The sequence below is a fragment of the Molossus molossus genome, unplaced genomic scaffold (genome assembly GCF_014108415.1).
Source record: "Molossus molossus isolate mMolMol1 unplaced genomic scaffold, mMolMol1.p scaffold_m16_p_7, whole genome shotgun sequence".
Classification (NCBI taxonomy): Eukaryota; Metazoa; Chordata; class Mammalia; order Chiroptera; family Molossidae; genus Molossus; species Molossus molossus.
In genome coordinates, this window is record NW_023425401.1 from 97,888,896 (window position 1) to 97,910,270 (window position 21,375).

Sequence of the window (21,375 nt, forward strand, 5' to 3'; positions counted from 1 at the left end):
TAAGTGTTATCAAGATTATGTAAATTAACTTCTCTGTATTAATTGTTAACTTCACTATATCAACAGCCACAAATAATACTCTCAACCCCTCTACTTGTCTTAAAAATAAAAGACTGTTCATCACAAAGAGATTAGAGCCAAAGAATTACGATGGATCTCTGTAAATTCATCTATCAAACTTGCTAAAAAGACAATGAACGCCTTGCTGGTAACAGTACATAATGACAATAATGCTGTGCCATGTCATATCTTAAAGGCTATGACAAAAGATTAAAATAAATTTCATAAATTATATATGAGTCAGAGACTATTCTATTCTACTTGAGAGAATCAGAAGAGGAACAAACTCTTTTACCAGTCACCTCTAAAGCCCAAATTAAAATTTAAAAACTATTAATAAGAATGATTCCTTTAGATATAGAACTCACTTGATCTAAGACTATATGGGACCTTAAATCCCCCAAATTCTGAAACCTTCAAGTTAACAGTACAAACCAGAAGTTTTCTGGCATCACTTACAGAAACTTAAATTTCCCTCCCAAATAAAAATCACACACCAAAAGGGAAAATCTCTCTCCTTGAATAATTCCTTTTTCACAGAAAGTATACTTATGCACATAGATGTCTGTGAAATCAGAGTTCTCAAATATTAAATACTTTATTACCATATAACACAGTTTTGATGTGTGTGTATGTGTATATCAGTCAAAATAAGTATCTGCCAAAAGTAGTTAGAAAGTGGCTTTATCCCTCATGCTCTCACTTACTACATCTTAAAAAATATTTTTGAACCAGTTTACTTTTAGAATGTATAGTCAGAATTTTTACCATGGTGTTGGCACCATATTTTCAGAGACTTATTTTTTTGGGGTCTTTTTATGGCATGTGAAAGTTTGATAACTATCCTATTAAGTGAAATGATTCCAAGCAGTAACTAGGTATAATACTCCACCATCCTTATAAAGCTCAATATTACAAGGCATCCACCCAATTAAAAAGTTTTCAGATTACAAGGACTTTTAATATTTTTTTCCACAGAAATTTCCAAGACTAACGATAAGTACTCTGTTATTCCAAAGTTCCCTCCCCACCCACTCAACAACCTGAAGGCATGAGTTAATCACAAATTCTCAAGGGCTATAAATGAACCTACCTGCTATAGGGATCCCTCCCAGACCTGTGTTGTGCTGTGGCGGGAGATTCAAGTCCAAGAAATTACTATTTGAGGTGGGGTTTGCTGTGTGGTTCAAGTGCATGATGCTATTGCGTGGAAAGGCCATCCAAGGATAGCGGGCTGCCTGGCCTGGAAAATTGAATGAATTATAAACTGCTCGGTGCTGCTGAAATTGAGGGAACCTCTGTGGCAAGACTGAAAAGGTACTATTGAGAGAATTGGCATTTGTAGGTGCAGCAGGGTGCAGGAATCCAGAGCCCGGACCTTTGGCGGTTGTAGTGTGTGAAGAGGAGTTCTGAAGAGACGTGGGTGAAAGGGAAGGCTGGTCTTGGACTGACAGTTCCTTTTCAATCAGGTCTGCTAAGGCTTTTCGAGTGACATCAAAGGGATCAAAACCCAAGTCATCCTCTGGTTGTTTAGAAGAACCAAAGCCAAATGCTGCTTGCCAGTCTGTAGAGGATGATACTGGTATTGTTTCTGTTGGGGACAAAATTAGTGATGAATTTAAAATACATAGGTCACTTTCATATTTAATGAGTATTCATAATAGTGAAAGTTAAATATCATATTACAAGATAAAGGCAAATATATATAAAATATAATTTCTTAGCACATTAAGACTGTAAAATTACAAAAGACTTCATATACTTCTAGCAATGATTTCATTCTTAGGTTACTAACTTCAAAAACTCTGAGTAATACAGACTGATTGTGCTAATGAAAGAAACAATCAAAACCCAGAATAAGCAATTTGAATGAAATAAATAACAAATAGGATATTACAGAATGTATTAGTAAAGTTTATATTTTAAAATGTTTTTATTAAAGATAAAAGTATAATTTGTCTGCTCCATTGACAATAGATGCTATTCACATTAATAACAGAACTAATAATAAATAAATATGAAAATGGCTCAAAAATGCCAAAATACAAATGTTAATGTCTTTTGTGAGCTGGGCAAAACACAAATCTGAATAAGAATGTAAGCTCTTAATAATTCTTAGAGGAAATGAGTGTTTTACTATGGGAAAAAATGATCCTACCATTGATTTCTGGAGAAATCTGTCTATTAACAAAGAACAAGTTCCAGGTCATAGAACAACTTATCTAACCATGCAATTCCTTGCAGTTTATTCAAATGTTTACTTTTTTATGAAAAAGGATAAAAACACATCCAGCGAGGGTCTCGTTTTAGTCTCAGTATAATTATGACCACATGGCAGTACTGTTGCATACCTGATGTGAAGAGGCTCTGTGGCTCTGGTGCTGTAGGCCAGTCACTAGATGTCTGTGGGGAGCTGGGGAAAGGAGGAAGCCCACTTGGAATAGGGTTGGGATGGCGAAAGTTATCTGAGAATAAGGACTGTGACTCAGTTACTGCCCCTTCAAAAGGAGAGCGTGCACTGTGATTGGATGAACTGATGGGGATGACTGGGTTAGATTTTGATAAACCAGGAGGTGGTGAAGGTGTATCACTGTTAGGTATCTAAATGAAATAGGAAAAGAAAAGAATAATCAATATAAATTTATACATTTTAATAAACCACAATTAAAATAACTAGCAACAAACAGTATTAGAATAGTGGTCTTCAAACTGGGATATTGAAGACTTTTTTTTTATAAGAGCACAAATTTTCAAAAAGACCCATCAATTTGCATAAGTACTCTTTTCTAAAACTGATCCTCCTGAAAAGACTAAGCCAGTCTCCTCTCCTTTTACAACCTAACTCCTCTCACTTTACACAAAAAAGAATACTTCTCACTCTCTGGGACCTAACTATAATACTTTCCCCAACAAAGTTTCCCCTAAAAACTTTCTAGGAGTCAAATAAATATGTATTAGAAATATTCAGGTTGGTGATGAGAAAATGACTGACTCTAATGACTGGATTCTTATAAACTAGGTGATTCCAGTACATTAGTTTTGAAAAAAATGGAAAGACGATCTAAACAACTTATTTCCAAACACATCATTAAAAATAATTTTTATGCACCCTGGCCAGTTTGGCTCAGTGGTTAGAGCATCGGCCCGAGGACCCAAGAGTCTCAGGTTTGAGTCCCAGTCAAGGGTACATACCTGGGTTGTAGGTTTGATCCCTGGCCCTGGTAGGAGTCATTCGGGAGGAAACCAATCGTGTCTCTCTCACATCGATGTTTCTCTCTCTCTCTCCCTCCCTCCCTTCCACTCTATCTAAAAAATTCAATGGAAAAATATCCTCGGGTGAGAATTAACAAATAATAATAATAACTATTATTATTTTTATGATAAATCTTTATATGATTTTTAGGTATTTAATTCAGAAAAAGTTAAAAAACTTGAGTAATATTGATGTAATACTGTTTCTTCCATCTATCATTTATATGAAGAAGACATCTTAGCACTTACATTTAGAAAAATGAAAATGTAATGGATTGCTGCTGAAATTTGTACCAAAAGGTAATACTCATCTAGGGGTACATAAAAACTACTTTTAATACATAAAAACTAATTATCTATCTCAATAAGGAATGAATTTCCAATATAATTTTAGTGTTTGTTTAATAACTAATTTTCATCAAAATCTATACTTACATAAATTGTTTTGATCAATTCAAAATATCAATATTTCCTTTGCAAGTTTTAAAACTTATTATTTAAAAATCTTAAATGTTAACCTAAAATACACAAGGAGACATACAGATTTTCAAATTCTCTTATGGAATTTCTGAGCAAATATTTTGGAAAAGCAGTGTATTTCAGATCTCTAAGTTTCTCACAACACTTAGAAGAGATTAGGACTACATTTTTTTAAAAATCCAATGTAAGAAAGTGTAGAGAAACATAACCAGTAAAAAACTAGCAACTGGGCAAGATGATGCAAAGCGTACTCTAAAGATCAGGACCTCATTCATATCGCTGTGGGGGCAACTCTGAATTTAACTATTTGGTTTATTGTTTCAAATCCCATAGTCATTTGGAGGAAGGGGAAATGCTGTTGAGAACAAGTACCCTGAGAAAAGTAGAAAATAAAGCTGAAAGCAAGGGACAAGGGAGCATATAGCATAGAAACAATGCTTAAAATCAGGAACATAGAAGGCATAGTTGGGACCATTTCATGTCAGGTCAATAATAGCAGACTCTAAGGACACTAATATATTGCCACACAGTATATGATCGTAATGATAATTCTGAGTCATTATGAAACAGTTAAAAAATGTTCTACAGATTCTGTAGAGAAATAGGTTAATTATAATACATTTAACAATGATGTCCACTAAAAATGTTTTTAAATTGTTTAAAATTTAAAGTATTTTTCACAATCTAGAAAATTCACTTACATAGAATGTCCTGATTTTTGGGGGAAAGTAGATAAATGAAAAGATACAGTATTAAAATCTTACCTGCTGGGAATTATCACCATTCCCTATACTGAGAGAATCTGAAGGTTTGTCAATGGGGCTGTAAAAAGAAAACAAATAGAAAAAAATCAGCTTAAAGTCATTCTCCCACAACAAAAATAAACTTCCTAAAAGCCAGAAAAATAGACATCCTATCCTCTTAATGTTTATTGAAGCATTATGATGTAAGACATTAGGTTGATATTAAGGATACAAAGAAATAAAAGATAAAGTCCCTACCCCTGAACAACTTTCCTTCTAATTAGGTTCTCCAAAAACAATAAGTGAAACAATAGCTTATTTTAAAAAGTACTACTTAAAATGGATACTACTCCAAGTAACAGGTTAAAAGTCTAATCAATTATTTAGTTTTATGTATGTAATTAACACATTCCCCATTAAACTTCTTGAAATAATACTCATTTTTCTAGGTGTTTGAAAAATTAAAAGGGGACATAAAAGTTATTGGACTGTACTCCACAGGTTCTTAAGAGCCATAAACTTAATACTTCAATATCCTAATCACAACCCTGTAGAAGGCATGTGCATGTGTACACACAGACACATGACTAATAGAAACAAACCTTTGTGCTAACAATTGACTATTTAAAAAAAAAAATTAAAACCTGACTTCCATATAGAGAAAATTCAGTACCACTGTAAAGTAATACAGAATTGCTAACACTAAGTCCATCTTAACTCATCTGACTTAAAAACCTTTATAAACATAAACACTGACATAGTGTTGACATAGAACTAGCAAGCCATTCCTACAACTAACTTTATTTAACTTCAGCCAAAAGATAAGCAATAGTTCCCAAATATAAATACTTATTTCTGACACACTACTAGAACCCCCCAAAAATTAAAATTCTGTATTTCTCAAAATTATTTTATTGCCTGAAAATACATACAACTTTCTGGTACCACATTTAATTGCTCTAAAAAAATTTAACAAGGGCTAGTACCCAACCTGAATACCAAGAGTTCCTTTTGCAGAAACACTGCTAGATGCTCTAGAATTTGACAGGTAGGTCTGAAAATTACGTGAAGAGCATCTTTACTTATTATTCACAAAATATCAACAAATCAATTAATGTTATTAAGTCAAGTGGGTAATTACAAATGATTTTAAGATATAGTTCTGAGCCCATTAAGTTTAGAGATATCTGGAGCAATAAAACGAGTGCACACAAACAAATATCAGCCAGTGCCAACTGTTAAGTGAATTGTTTGATCAATAAATGCTGTAGGTCTTTAGAGTGAAGCCACCACAAGTGGGGCATTTAGGGAACATTTCCTAGAGTAGTTCAAATTTAGGTAAGCCCTTAAAAAGATTTACACATCAGGAGAACAGAAGAAGAAAATGGGAAAGAATAACATTAAAGGTAGGAATTACAAGTATATCAGGAATGAAAAGGTTGCAGGTAGAGATGGCAGAAAGTTAAGTAATTAGTTTAGCTAACATAAGATGATTTTAACAAAGGGAGGTAAGGACAAAAAGACGAATAGAGGCCAGTGGAAATTTTTCAGCACAGAAATGATATAAATAAAGCAGTGTTTTAGAAAGATAAATTTGGTAGTGACATGAATAACAGGCAGACATAATATTGAGATATTCTGAGATAAACTTGCAATATATATATTTTTTAATTTTATGTGGTAAAATACACAACATAAAATTTAACATCTTATTTTTTTTTATCCTCACCCGAGGATATTTTTCCATTTTTTTTTGTACAGATAGAGTGGGAGGGAGAGAGAGGAAGGAAGGAAGAGAGAGGAAGGGAGAGAGAGAGAGAAACATCGAGTGGCTGCCACCTGCACGACCAACCAGGGCCGGGGACAAATTGCAACCGAAGTACGTGCCCTTAGCGAAAACTGAACCCGGGTCTCTCCAGACCGCAGGCCGACGCTCTAACCGCTGAGCCAAACTGGCCAGGGCTAACATCTTATTTTTTTTTAAGTGTTTTTATTAATTTTTTAGAGAGATAGGAAGGGAGCGAGAGATAGAAACATTGACATGAGATATATCAATCAGCTGCCTCCTGCAAACCCCCTAAGCCTGCAACCTGGGCATGTGCCCTGCCTGGTAATGGAAACTGAACCTCTCAGTCCATGGGACAACACTCAATCCACTGAGCCACAACGGCCGAGCCCTACTTTCAGTTTTGTTTTTAGTAATATGAGGCTTTTCTTTATAGTCAATCTAGCTAATGGTTGGTCAATTTTGTTGATCCTCTCAAAGAACCAACTTTTAATTTCATTGTTTTCTCTACAGCTTTTATTCTCTTTCATTTATCTCTGCTCTAATCTTTATTTTTTTTTCCTTCTTTCTGCTTAGCTTTGGGTTTAGTTCTTTTTTTCTAGTTCTTTAAGTTACAATGTAAGGCTGCTGAATTGGGATCTTTCTTGTTTTTTTTTACAGTAGTCCCCCGCTAATCTACAGTCCCCACTCCCTGTAATTTCAGTTACCTGAGGTCAACTGAGGTCTGAAAATATTAAATAAAAAGTTCCAGAAATAAACACTTCATAAATTTTAAATTGTGCACCATTCTGAGTAGCATGAGAAAATCTTGCACCATCCTGCTCCACCCTACCTGGGACATGAGTAATCCCTCGACCGGGAATTAAACCTGCGACACTGTGGTATATGGGATGCCACTCAACCAGCTAAGCCACATTGGCTGGGCAAGTTCTTTAACATTTTTAAAGGTATTTTAAAGTCTTGGTCTAGTGCATCTATCATTCTTTTTTAGGAACAGTTTCTGGTGATCTATATATACATATATGTATTTATTTTTTGGTGGTACGTGCCCCTATTGGGAACTGAATCCGGGACTCTCTGGCCCGCAGGTAGACGCTCAACCACTGAGCCAAACTGGCCAGGGCTATATTTTTTCTTTTGAATAAGCAATATTTTTCTGTTTCTTTATATGACTTGTGATTTTGTTGTTGTTTGATTTTTTTGGTTATTTTTTTTCAACTGTTGTAGGCTGCTTCTGTGCTGAGGGATCAGCCTTGGGTGTAAACTTAAGATGTCCTCAGGTCCCTTCTGAACTTTCTCTGGACATACACAGTCACTTCATAATTTCCCCCATATTCAGTTGTTCTTTAATGTCCTAGTCTTCAATGACTGGCTCCCAAAAAGAGGGGAGCTTGCAAGAATGGGGGAAGTGAAACAACGGTTATATGACTCTTTGTCCGCACCTGTGTGATCAGTACTGAGCAGTCAGAGCAGAGATCTGCAATATTTGAAGAACAGGGTCCTTTTGGCCTATCCTGGTTCCCTCAAGCTATGTGCAAGGTGCTCCAGAAACATGTGCACAGAGCTGCCTGTCATGCTGCTACTGTACTAAGAGCTGAAACTGACCAAAATTAACCATCAAGTCATTTCCTAGAAGTTGAAAGCCTTCGAAGTTCCAAAATAGTTACATTAGACAGATTCTGCCAGTACAATTATTGTCCAGGTAGGAAGACAGATTCATGTTGCTACCTACTCCACAACTTCCACAAACTAGTACTACTATAATATAGGAATAAGGGCTAAAAGTTGAGAGGAAGCAGTACTAATAGACACAAAAGGATGAAAGCAAGATATTACAAAGGAAGAATCTTGTTCCACCTCCCCAGCACCACCAACAAAGAGCACTAAATAATAATTTTCAATATAGTTGAGGTCAGTCTTGTTCATGTCAAGGGCAATATATGAAAATATTGCATTCAGAATAAATTTTAAGAAGGTTTATGAATGACAACTAATTAGAATAACATATCATATTGTCCACGATACCAGCTGCAGTTTTATAAGCAGATTTTTTACATTTTCCCTGGGAAAGTTTTACCAAAGATGGTTAAAAGTTTCTAGATCAGTGTCATCAATCCAAAGACAGCTGCTAAAAAATCGGGATTGGGGCAAGATATCAGTAAGCTTATCGTCCACTGAGAGTTTTAGCATATTCTTCCATTTATTTTAAGAATAATTAAGAAGCTCATTGTAAAAGTGGAAAATCAAGATATGAGAGTCCCTGAAAATGCATGTATAACCCTAAGAAAAGGTCTATTTACAAATTCTAATTCCAATAAACATGAACTCCTTGGATCTCTAATGGCTGGACAGAATGCAGGTATCCCAAGGCTACCTCTAACAGGTCAAAGTTCTTACAACTACCCTGGCATCAGATGTCACACTTGCTTCCTCACCAAACTCTGTGTCTGCTTAAGCTGTAATCCTACTAACAAATTTCTTGTTTTACTATCAACATCCACCTACTCACTGCCGCCCAATATTATGTCAAGAAGATTAAGAAAGGAAAACAAACTTTAATAAACATTACATCTACTAATGAAGAAAGAGACCTGCTCTATGAAATGCACTATTCTGTGGCCAAAACTACCAAGTCCATTGACAGCAGATGAAAGAAGATTGGGTACACTAAGATAAATTGCACATGGCTTTTTTATTTAAAACAAACAAAAAATCTACAAGTTTCCTTTTCTTCCTTCCTTGCCCCCCAGCTTCCAAGCTCAACACAAAGTTTATTAGCCACTTCTGCTCAGAAAGGTCTCTTTCTGAACAGGACTTTTCTTTCCTCTAATATACCAGGCACAAAACAGCCACATGCTCAGGCACACCTTGAACATATTGCAGGTTTAGTTCCAGACCACTGTAATAAAGCAAGTCAATCTTTTTGTTGGTGGAGGGCTTGCCTTCAATTTAACAAACAAACAAAACACCTGTGAAGCACAATGACGTGGCGTGCAATAAGATGAGGTGTGCCTGTTCAGGGCCTTTCATTTGTACCTCAAGTCACACTAGAAGCACATCTTAGAGCAATGACAGTTGTTTACTAGGATTCCCTGGGGCTGGCTCTAGAGTAGGTTCCAGCTTCAATTCTGGTCTCAGGCTGGGCTCTGGCACTCTTTGTAATACCATGCCTAGTGTGGGCTCCAGTCCTGGCCCCAGATCCAACCCTGCTTCAAGCTGTGGTTCTAACTCCAGGCCTAGCTCTGGCCCTGGTGCTAACACCAGCTCCAGCTCTAATGATCCAGTTCTGGCTCCAGTTTAAGCTCCAGTGTTACAGCTCATCCACCTGTGTGTTCAAGACCACAATGAGCCTGTGTTTTAGGTACTTCCTCCACTCCTGGAGATTATCCAGCAACCAAAAGCCTCATCCCAGGAGATAGAGGGAGCACACAGTTTCTCAGCTATGTTCTTGGTGGGCACTTGGTAGTGGTGGATGCTCTCAGTACATGTTAAGTAACTGCAGTACCTCCTTGGTGTAGGGCTGCAGGGCAGATAAGAACCTTATCATCATCCTGGTGTACTCCCTTCTGATGATTCACTGAAGAACAGTAGGCACTAGAAATGGTCTCTTCAGCAGCTGGTACTCTTTGCTCTGGTTCACAAAGTCCCGGATGTATCCGTCATTCCAGAATATGTCAGGTGCTCATATACCAGGTTCAGAATTTTGTCCAGCCATGTCCAAAATAGGAGTTTTCCTGGGGGCTCTCTTGCTTAATGAAATCATCTCATGACAACAATGCACACCCAGTCCTAAGGTTCTGCCCAAATTGTTTGTCCCTCAGCTTGTTCAGCTGCTCCATGTCAAGGACTTGGCTGGCGTAATCAGACTGCCAGCTGAGAACAGGGCCCAGCAAAGTCTAGGAGGGCTATTTTTTTTTTTTGAAGTGAGGGTGCTGAAAAAGAAGTGCTGATTCTAGGGGTCTGAGCTGAGCATATTGAACAAGAGAACTGAGGCCCAGGCAACTGAGAGTAGGTTCATCTTAGAAACAGAAATAATAACCACTTGGAGGGTGTGTTTTCAGCTCCTACTTCAGTCCCTGGTTGGTGTATCCAACCATGAAGCTGATCATGTGCAGTTCCTCTGTCACACCTAGTAGCCCCCTACTGCCCTTTCCAAATCACCTGAATGCTGCTCCATCAGTGAGGTAGCCCACATCCCAAATTAAGCCCTGACTCTGCCCCTCTCTGGGGGTCAAAGTTTTCTGGTTTGAAGTCAGAATGCTGAACTTCTGGAAACCTTGAAATGACAGTCCCTGGTCAATGGAGATTTCTGAAGGCAGTGCCACGCTGCCTTCCTGGAGTCTCACCAGTGGCCTTGTTTGTACAGCAAACTCCCTCACAGTCTTGAAGTTGAGGGGTCGAGGAGGGGTTTAGGGCAAACAGGTTTCTACCACAAAGGCTTTGTGAAGCAGACACTGTAGCAATTCTGTGACCTGAGCCTTTTGTAGGTCCATACTTTCGGTCAGAGGGTCACTCTGATAGCTAATCAGGTGCCTTAATCCCTTCAGGTCCTTCAGCAGCTGAAACAACAGCTTTGCTCCACTTTTGTGAACCACTTCTCCATGTCTTCCAACTACGGTCCAGGGAGTTCCAAAGCAGGCATTTTGCTGCTAGACTTTCCATGCCTCCAATTTAGTCAGCACTTGCTCAACTAGGGTAGTTAGTTGGACTAGCAGTGCTTTAAAAACACCCAGAACCTCCTTTCTCCTTCTGGTCAGTCCACTGAGTCTCCCATAGAAGCTGCTGCTCTCTGATCTATGGGGGTTCAAAGAGGGTAACCACACTGGGGTCTGGGTGTTATATCAAAAGCAGAAGACATCCTGCTGGTCTTTCAGTTGGCTGATGAATTTTACCAGCTTTTCCATCTTATGCCTCAAATCCAGCATCCAGGATTCAATCTCATGCTGCTGGCTCTCCATAGGTGCTTCAAGGCCTGGTTCTCCTTGCTCAACTGAGCCCTCTGAGCCTGGATCAGAATTAAAGAGATTAAAGATCATCTCAGCCAACTGGGTGGGTTCTGATAAAATTTTCACAAGTTGTGCTATAGCAACAAGCTCTCGAGGTCCTGGCTACAATAGCCATACTCAGAGTTCAGTTGGTAAAAGAAGCAGAAAAACAGCGTGTTAGCCTTGGAGTTATCGTTGCCCAGTGCAGTCTTCTGGCCATTTCTGGTCTTCAATCCAGTTTGCCAAATACTATCAAATGTCCACCAGCAGGAGGCTCTCTGACCCTGAAATGAGCTGTCAAGATTCTGCAGAATCTCCCACTGTATTATTTGGGGTCTGAGTTTGGCTAGGGGCTCAATTCCCACTCCCTGTAGTGGCTCTGGTCACAGCTTTCAGTACCCAGAGGGAACTCCAGCACCAGGACTCCAGCCCTACCTTGGCGTTGGTCCCTTTGACCCACCCTGACACAGCAAACTTGAAAGGGTGACTGAACACTGGATCTCGACAGTCCCAGCTGGTGCACCAACACTGGCTGCCATTCAGCCCATGCTTTCATAAATCAACCTCTTTTTGCCAAACTGAAAAAATAGTTTACATTTTGAAGCAAAAGTTTTGTTGTTCATTCCATTTTCAACAAGAAAGATTAACAACCATTTGCACAGCACAAAGCAGTGGGGCAGAGGTTGCCTAGTTAGGGAAAAACCTAGAAAGGTGTTGAAAAGTTGAAGCATATCAATTTGGTTCTCTTGGCTAAAAGCAAAGAAAAGCAGATAATATAAACTGAACTAAATTAAAGAATATCAAAGGCAAAAATAGGTTGACACTCATCTTTGAAAAGGCTAAGGGTTAGAAGACCACCTATACCTACAGTTCACTCAAATACTGAGAAAGTGAAATCAAGACACCTGAAAACATAGTTGATTGAAAAATCACTGAATTCAAGTGGGACTAAAAGGTTTTAATAGGTAGTTTGGTCTCATAACACAATCAAGACATTATTTCCAGAAGGTAATGATGTGTGTCTAAATCCCCATAGATAAAAATTCCCGAACAGCCCAGCCGGTGTGGCTCAGTGGTTGAGCGTCGACATTCACCAAAAGGTCGCAGGTTCAATTCCCAGTCAGGGCACATGCTCAGGTTGTGGGCCAAATCCCCAGTGGAGGGCATGCAGGAGGCAGCCAATTGATGTTCTCTCTCATTGATGTTTCTATCTCTCTCTCCCTCTACCTTCCTTTCTCTCTAAAATCAATAAAGAAAAAATAATTTAAAAAAATTCCTGAACACGTTTTCATATAAATAATCTCACTAATTTATTTAAGTTCTAGAGTTAAATAGTTCTGAAATAATTATGAGATTACAGATTTCTTAGGAGTAAATATTTTTTAATTAACCCAATAGTTGGAATCCAGTGCTATAAAGCTCTTCAGAAAACAAATACTTATGTTTATATTTATTTAATTAAAGTATAAAGTGTATTTCCAGGTTCCGTCCCTGGAGATTCTAATTCAATTGGTCTAAACTGAGATCCCCGATGATCACTGCACTAGAGGAAGTGAAGAGGAATACAGTGAACATTCATCTATCAAATCAAGTTTCCTCAAAGTCTCTGAATTTATAAGATTCTAGAGCTGTAAGGATCATTCATACCAAATTTAAATACTTTGTTTTATAGGTAAAGAAACCAAAATTCACAACTATCTCCAAGCAGGCGGCAGTCTGACACAATTGTGTTTCCATTTGTATCTTAGATGCTTGGCCAACTTGGCTGGCTTCTAACTTGCCCTAAAGTCTTCAGGTGGTAGACAAATAGTGTCTCAAACTATATGAAGGTATTTCAAGCCCCAAACTTAGAAACAAAACACCCAGTCCTTAAATATCACTATTGTATAGCTTTCTCACTCCCCATTCTCATCATTTATATACATTTCAAAGTAACTTATTAATTCAGAAAAACAGCACATCTATTGTCAATACTCAACCTGACAGATAAACTCTCAAATTCATAATGGGGCGGGAGAGAGAAAATGACACATTCCTTTATAGAATTTATTGTTCATTTCAGTGAGAGAGAAATAAAGACACTATAGAAAATTTTACTTACTACCATATATGTGTACCAGGGGACCATGTCAGGGTTCAGTGAGGATTAGTAGCTATGGTACTGGCTTAATTGGAAATAAGAGAGAACTAAATTGTAAGTTTAGTGTTAGTGTATAAGGTTCCAGGTTTTGATTTCTTGCAATTCTTCTAAAACTGCTCCTCACTACATAGGAGTGCCAAGAAAAGAGGCATTTTTCCCTATAAAGTTTAATTCTCAGCTTAAATAAGAAAAACTTCTCTTGGGTAGGACCATGGAAAGAGTTACACTGCTCATCATTCCAACTTGGTAAGTCTTCCCTAAGGGAAGAAGAAAATTTACTACAAATTTGTCTCCATTGCTATACGCTGTATGGTGGCAATGTAGAAATGAGGACCAAAGCATACCTTTGGCATCACTGACCATCAAACTTACTCTCTTGCAGGGGTTAGCACAGAAAGCAAGTTACAGGAGCTTGCCAAAACAAACAAACAAACAAACAAACAAACAAACCACAACTCTCTCCAACTTGGGCCATCAAATGTCCTTAATAAATTTTGGCAACCTACTTAAACAAACAAAAAACCACCCCTTACCCCCAGAAAGAAACATCCTACATCCTGTATCTATGCAAAGCATAGAATCATGTCAAAATTTATTCTGAGTTCCAGCTCAGATTCTATAGTACTGGCTTTGGGCAAAGTTACTAAATGAGTACACTGTTTTAAATCCTCCTTGGTTTTCCCTCTTGTGGCTCCTAGGAAACTCTCTCCTACTACTGAAACAATTATGAAAGTGCTCTGACCATACTTTGTATAAAGACAAAGACATTAAAATATTAGTAAATCTATTTATAACTCATCATAAAAAAAATAAAGAAAAGCTAAATACTTGTTATAAATGCTGAAAAGACAGTTGATAAATTCCAATTTTCACTTCCAAGCTAAAGAAAAAAAGCTCAATAAATTAGAAATAACAAGGTATTTTCATGTTATAATTAAAAATATTTATCTCAAATAAATGGTCAAAAGCATCACCTATGAGTGGATGGTACACTGAATATATCCCTATAAAAGTAAAGAATAGCCCAGCCGGTGTCGCTCAGTGGTTGAGCATCGACCCATGAACCAAGAGGTCGCTCGTTCAATTCCCGGTCAGGGCGCATGCCCAGGTTGTGGGCCTGATTCCCAGTAGGGGGCATGCAAGAGATGGCCAGTCGATGTTCTCTCTCATCAATGTTTCTATCTCCTTCTCCTTTCCTCTCTCTCTAAAATCAATAAAGAGCCCTGGCCAGTTTGGCTCAGCGGTTGAGCGTCAGCCTGCGGACCAGAGAGTCCTGGGTTCGGTTCCCACTAGGGGCACATACCACCAAAAACAGGAAAAAAAAAAATCAATAAAGGAAAAAAAAAAAAAAAGTAAAGAATAGGGCAAGGATGTCTGCTAGCATCACTTTGTAATACTGTTCCTTAATTTTTACTCTTGAGATTCTCAAACAGAAAGAAGTGGCAGTGAGCCACAATAAAAGTGAGCCATTGAGTGATTGAGATGACTCAATGTTAAATTGTATAATATATATTCTTCCAAGTTGGATTTATAAATTCAAATATTATGAAATACAAATATAACTGGTCAACTCATTGAGGAAAGTTAGATCTGTATATTGCACATAAAAAACTTAAATATGACAATAAAACACGGCAAACAGATAAGAATTCACTATGCATAAGAACTTCACAAATTAATACAAATTAAAATGAGACAGCTTTTTGCCTTGGCCAGTAGCTCAGCTGGTTAGAGTGTCATCCCAATACACCAAGATTGCAGGTTTGATCCCCAGTCAGGGCACACACAGCAATCAACCAATGAATGTATAAATAAGTGAAACAATAAATTGATGTCTGTCTCTCTCTCTAAAAAAAAAAAAAAAAACAGTGAATTTAAAATAATTTTTAAAAAATAATTATAAAATGAGACAAGTTTTTGTTCATCAAACTGACAAGTGTGCAGGAAAAAAATACTTAAAATGAAGGAAATAAGTACTTTTGACTCAATAGTTCTTTGTCTAAGCATCAAAGATATAACCAAAATGTTTATATGAAAAAATGTTCATCATAGTATTATAAATAATAGCACCAAAGTGAAAGTAACATAATATACATCAGCAGAAGATAGGTTTAATAAATTTGAAATACTCATATATAGTGCATTACTACACAGCCAGAAAAACTGTTTTCATGACATGGGAAACTATTCATACTAATGACTATTAAGTTTTAAAAGGTAACAAACTAATGTATTTATATACATTCACAGGAAGAAAAAAATACTACAAGGAAATACATCAAATCATTTTCAGAAAACTGAGTACTGAGATTACATACAATAATTACTTCTGAATGCTTTCTATATTTTTCAAATGTCCTTCAATAAAAAAAATAATACTTTTATATTCAGAAAATAACAAATGTTAACTCAGAGAGAGAGTCTAAAATTTAAATTTCTGCTCTGAATTCTCTAGGTGCTATAAACCCAGAATACTATTTTAATTTGAATGACTTTTTTTTTTTAATATCCTCACCCAAGGATATTTTTCCATTTATCTTCAGATAGAGTGAGAGGGGGAGACAGTAAGAGAGAAACATCGACTAGTTGCTTCCCACACGACCCTGACCAGGGCAGGGGACCGAACCGCAACCGAGGTACATGCCCTTGACTGGAATGGAACCCTCTTCAGTCCGCGGGCCGACGCTCTAACTGTTGAGCCAAACCAGACAGAACTCGAATGACATTTTTTTTTTAATCCTCACCCGAGGATATTTTTCCATTTTTTGTACAGATAGAGTGGGAGGGAGAGAGAGGAAGTGAGAGAGAGAGAGAAACATCGACGTGAAGGGACACATCGAGTGGCTGCCACCCGCACGACCAACCAGGGCCGGGGACAAACTGCAACCGAAGTACGTGCCCTTAGCGGGAACCGAACCCGGGTCTCTCCGGACCACAGGCCGACACTCTAACCGCTGAGCCAAACCGGCCAGGGCCTCGAATGACATTTTTAATGAAAACAATTATGTTTATAAATGTTAAAAGCATCTGAAATAAATTTTTACTACAATAACCCATTCTTATAAGCAGCACAACAGTCAGCAACCAATGAAATAAGTAATAGCATATGGTTTATAATAAATATACAACAGGGGCAGATACCAAAAGATCAATGGAAAGGGTAAAAGATTATCAACCCAGAGAGAACTCTTTTGGACTCAGCTTTTATTCTTAGTTTTGATATTTACAAAGTTCACATAGTTTATTATACAGTAACTATGTTTTACTCTGTGGCTTCATCTATATTTATATAAATATGTTATAAATAATCTTTACTATCAAAGCAAAGGACTTGAAGAATTTAAATACAATTCTGAAGAAACTGACTCTGACAATAATCCATGTAGTTATTACATATATTTGAAAAATGGCCCTTATATTATTTTAGTCCTAAATAGACACTGGACTGTACATTTAACACCCAGACATCTAAAACATCACTTAAGCAAATTTAACTTTGGAATAATTTTTTTAAAAGAAAATCAACATATCTAAATTAATAATAGTTATTTACTTTAAATGAATTAATTTTATAGAAGTTAATCATACCAAATTTTAAAAATAAACAAAGATTCTAACTTGTCAAACTTAAGGAATATTCAGGATAGAGTACAACCCCAAAATGATTATTTTTATTAATCAAACAATTTTCTGACAGGCCATAACCAAATATAATAAAAGATGTGAAACTCACCATTTCAGAATGAGACTTGGTATTTAAGACTATAAATTTGTTTAAACATTGACACACAGGTCTTCGCAAAAACAAGTTGTCTCCTAAGATGAGTAAGATTCTGAATATGGGATATCCTCCTCACTCAGAGAATATAAGACTGTAGTGATTCCTGAGATTAGACAACCATAAATATTTGTATCCCCCACACTTCAATAACTCCTTCTCCCTTTTACAGTATTTTGTTCCCCTCATTATGTCAAGGGAAAAACCTCAATTAAGTGACAAGAGCCTTTTTTTAATAACCAACATTCCTTAATTTCCTTTTTTATCAATGAGGGTGTTTCTAAGGCTCAGGGTAGTGTGAAAATCAATATAAACATGAGACCATCAAGAGATCCATCTAAATTATCATCAGGTAGCAGCAGGCAACAAATATTCAAACCCAGAAATTTTGACTCAATATTTCCTATATAGTGCAACTATTCTGCATAGAAATGATAGTGGCATTGCAATAAGGATTCTGTCTGAAATGATGTAGAAAGAATAGAGAAGAGCAACAAACATGAAGGTAAGGTGTGTGATTATACCATTAGCAGTACTTACGTATCATACCTCTGCAGTGGGGTCACTTTGTTCTTATTCTTATCAATTGAACCCGTAGATAGTTGAAGAAAATTGGGGTTTAATTTATATAATTCTTGTAATAGCTTCTGTTCATATTCTTGGTGTTTACCTGCCTAATGGAAGAAGGAATTAAAACTGCAGTGGGGTTCACAAAATGGCTAGTATAAAATATTGATTTACTTTCTGAATGATTAGATATCCTAAATAAAACATGTAAAGGTTTTTCATGTCAGAAAAACCTGTGAGGAGGGTAGCAAGTACAAAATGAAAGTTCTTCCAACAAAACAAATATAGTCCATTAATAAAGGCATTTCATCAACAACTTTATTGTGTAGAAAAGTATATTGAGACAATACTTCTGCTAGCTCAAAAAACCTTTTAAACCCATCTTCATATAAAAATTAAATATTACAATAGGCCATTATTACATTTTCTGAAGATCACAGAAAATCAGTTAATTTTTTCTAAATTAAAACCTTTATATTTCTACATAACACTTAATGTATTCTAAACTCTAGACCAGGGGTTGTCAATTTACAGCCAGCCACTCTGTTTTTATAAATAAAGTTTTATTGGAACAGTCATGTTCATTCATTTATGAATATCTATCACTTATGGCTGGTTTTATGCTACAACAGCAGAGTTGAGTAATTGCTGCAGAGACCATGTGGCTCAGAAAGCCTATAATATATACTAATTGGCCCTTTACAGAAAAGTCTGGTGATCCCTTGCTCTGTATACAACAAAGTAAATTCTGTATTTACTGTAGTTGGTAGTTATATATCAGAAGGCAATGTCACAAATATGGGGTAAATTAGGCAAAGACTGACTGTGGAAACTAGTCATATACAGAAATAAATTACAATGAAATTACTTTGAATAATTTTTTACTATCTGCATGTATATTATGACTGGAATGACATTTTTACTTACCTTCACGATTGTTAATTGTTTTAAAAGTGTTGTCTAAATAGATGTTATGGGGAAACCAGAACAGAACAGATCAAAACAAAACAATAAAAACAAGCAAGGGCAGGGCAATATCATCTAATTAGGCACACCTGTATCACATACACTGCACAATGCATCGTTCCCTGTTCTGAGAGGGCTCTTGCCTGTTTCAATCAGATCTCTCTGTATTTAATAGGATACTGAATTCTGAGTTATGCAGCAAAAAAAAGAAAGCTTCTGACTTTTGCCATAATATAGTTTGTTCCAATTTCTTTTCTACTTCAAGGAAGTGTTTTAACAAAGAAACCCTTTTACAAAGCAAATTTAAACTCAGGTAAAGAAAAGCAAGATGAATTCCGAAAAGCGATATCAAATGAATTTTAAATTACTAAGAAAAAATAGTTAGATGTGGATTTTACAACTTAATTTAACATATGAAAAGCCTTGAAAACTGTTTCTGGAATCAACACTTCAACAGATAGTATGGCTTTCACTGGCCACAACAAGTTCAAACTGATATTCAAATGACTCTACAGGGACAGTTCATAAAACAGGTTAAATCCCATTACAAATTAAGTTCTATGGGACCATACATCCATTTTCTTTAAAAAAAATTTTTTTTAAATTTTCCAATTACAGTTGACATACAATTCTATATTAGTTTCAGGTGTCGTCCATTTTCTTTTACTGTTCAATACTACTTAAAAATGAGATAAAACGAAGCTTAGAAATTCTTTGACAGAAATTTTCATTGTAATAGTACCTGTGAGGAAAGCATACTTCCCACTAGTAAAAATTCAGTTTGAAATAGTTAAACCTTAGATTTTATCCAAGAAAGCTTCATCCCCTCCAAAAAGATCAAAAAGCACTTATTGTAAGTCATCCCATGAAGTTCATAAAGACAACACATTACAATGTATTTATTATAATGGGATTTAATCTGTAGTAATTCCAAGTCAAATAAAAAAAGGTATTATTTCCTTTTATTTAACAATCTGTACTTAATGGAGCCCCTACTAGACTTTCCCTAGTTTGACCTGGAGAATGAAAGGTAGCAATCAATGCCCCCCACCTTCTAAATGAGAAGTATTCCTGCAAAAGTCCACAGCAACAATCTGAAGTCCTCATCTATAATAGGGAAGTGCAGCATTGTGCTTTGGAATAATCCTCATTTAATATGCCGTATGGTCAACATTTTTACTTGTAAAGACATGTTTATACTAAAAATTGAAAGGAGACAGACAGGAGAAGAGGAAATGTAAAAATGAACATAAAATAATAAGCCTTCAATTTACCCTTTACAGGACACTTTAACAGGAGAATTATTTTATAACAATGTGAGCTTATCAGTAACATTTGATAGAATATTATTTTCTAGCATGCTCTGTAAAGAGTAGAGGTTGGGGGAAAACACAACTCATAACTACAGTATCACATTTTGCTGACATTCTCCTTAAAGTAGCATTTCCCAAAATGCTTTCCTTGGCCAATAAAGTTCCAATTGTACATTCCTATCTTAGATATGTATTAACATATTAAAGACTCTGAGAAGTCCTACAGAAATCTTTTTATCTTCATTAATCTAGCATTTTCAAACTTAGTAGACCAAAGACTCATTTTTATTATAGCAATATCCTACAGAACTGACATTCCATGGACACTGTTTAGAAAATGCTACTTTAAACTGATGCCAGTTTTAAGAATATAAAACCCCTACTTTAGTAATTTTAACTTATAAAGAAGAATCCTCCCTTTTTCTGCAAATATGATAATTCATAATAATACTTTACTACCTGCATTTCCTCTTTTGTGAAGCTGGCCGCCTCATCCCCCAATTCATGTAGATACATGCAGTCAGGCTTTGGACACTGCATATTTTTTAAGAAGTAACTGCAGTATTTTGTTGTACCTAGAGATGCCTGCAGGAAGAGAGGGGGAGGGGGGAAGGACCCAAATGTGAAATGACACCGCAATGAGAACTTCCACTATTGTGTTTACCTAAAATGAAACATAGACACGACAAAGCAAGAAGCATGGCTATGAATACTAGACAGATAAACTATTACTAGTAGGATTTATTCAAGATGATGCTCATTTGGAAGAACTAAAGAAAACATCTCAGTCTATGGTTTCTAGGACTGGAGCATCCAAATCTTCCCTCACCATCAGGAGGGAAACAAAATCTGTTCCATGTTATGTGTGGTTAGGCACATAAGAAGGCAAACTCCTTTTTCTAATTGTGCCATTCTTCTTCCATTTACATCAAGCATTGCTTGGTGGGACCCTTCAACTCAAACACACACTGATCAATGTCCAACTATTTAACGACAACAAATCAGAACTATCATCTATTTCTGATAAGAATAGTAGATTCATTTTTACAGAATAAAACACATGTAAATACAGGAGATTTTCAAAGATTATCCCCTAATAATGAAAATGTTTATTCATACCTGGCAAAACAGGACCCTCCCATAAGTCAGCAGTAAACAAATTAGCTGTCATACGCTGGCATGGATGCCTAAGAAGCAATCTTCAAATAGCCTCTCTTCAAATGTATGTAAATGGTATGTACTCCTCTACTTACTACATTTTATCCCTTCCCCTTAAAAAAAAAAAAACAAAACAAAACAAGAGGA

At 36.4% G+C, this 21,375-nt stretch overlaps 1 protein-coding gene and 1 pseudogene across 3 annotated transcripts in view; both read right to left on the bottom strand.

The window, feature by feature from the left end:
* The window catches only part of CNOT4 (CCR4-NOT transcription complex subunit 4), a 147,828-nt gene that overhangs the window by 29,400 nt on the left and 97,053 nt on the right, over nt 1-21,375 (bottom strand). For all 3 annotated transcript variants that reach the window (XM_036246161.1, XM_036246163.1, XM_036246162.1), the window contains exons 6-10: nt 20,530-20,655; nt 17,765-17,898; nt 4,557-4,614; nt 2,412-2,661; nt 1,154-1,651 (exon numbers count right to left, since the gene is read on the bottom strand). In XM_036246161.1, coding sequence (XP_036102054.1) covers nt 1,154-1,651; nt 2,412-2,661; nt 4,557-4,614; nt 17,765-17,898; nt 20,530-20,655 — 1,066 coding nt within the window. The remainder of the gene's footprint in view (nt 1-1,153; nt 1,652-2,411; nt 2,662-4,556; nt 4,615-17,764; nt 17,899-20,529; nt 20,656-21,375) is intronic.
* On the bottom strand, nt 8,960-11,845 carry LOC118620310 (annotated as a pseudogene).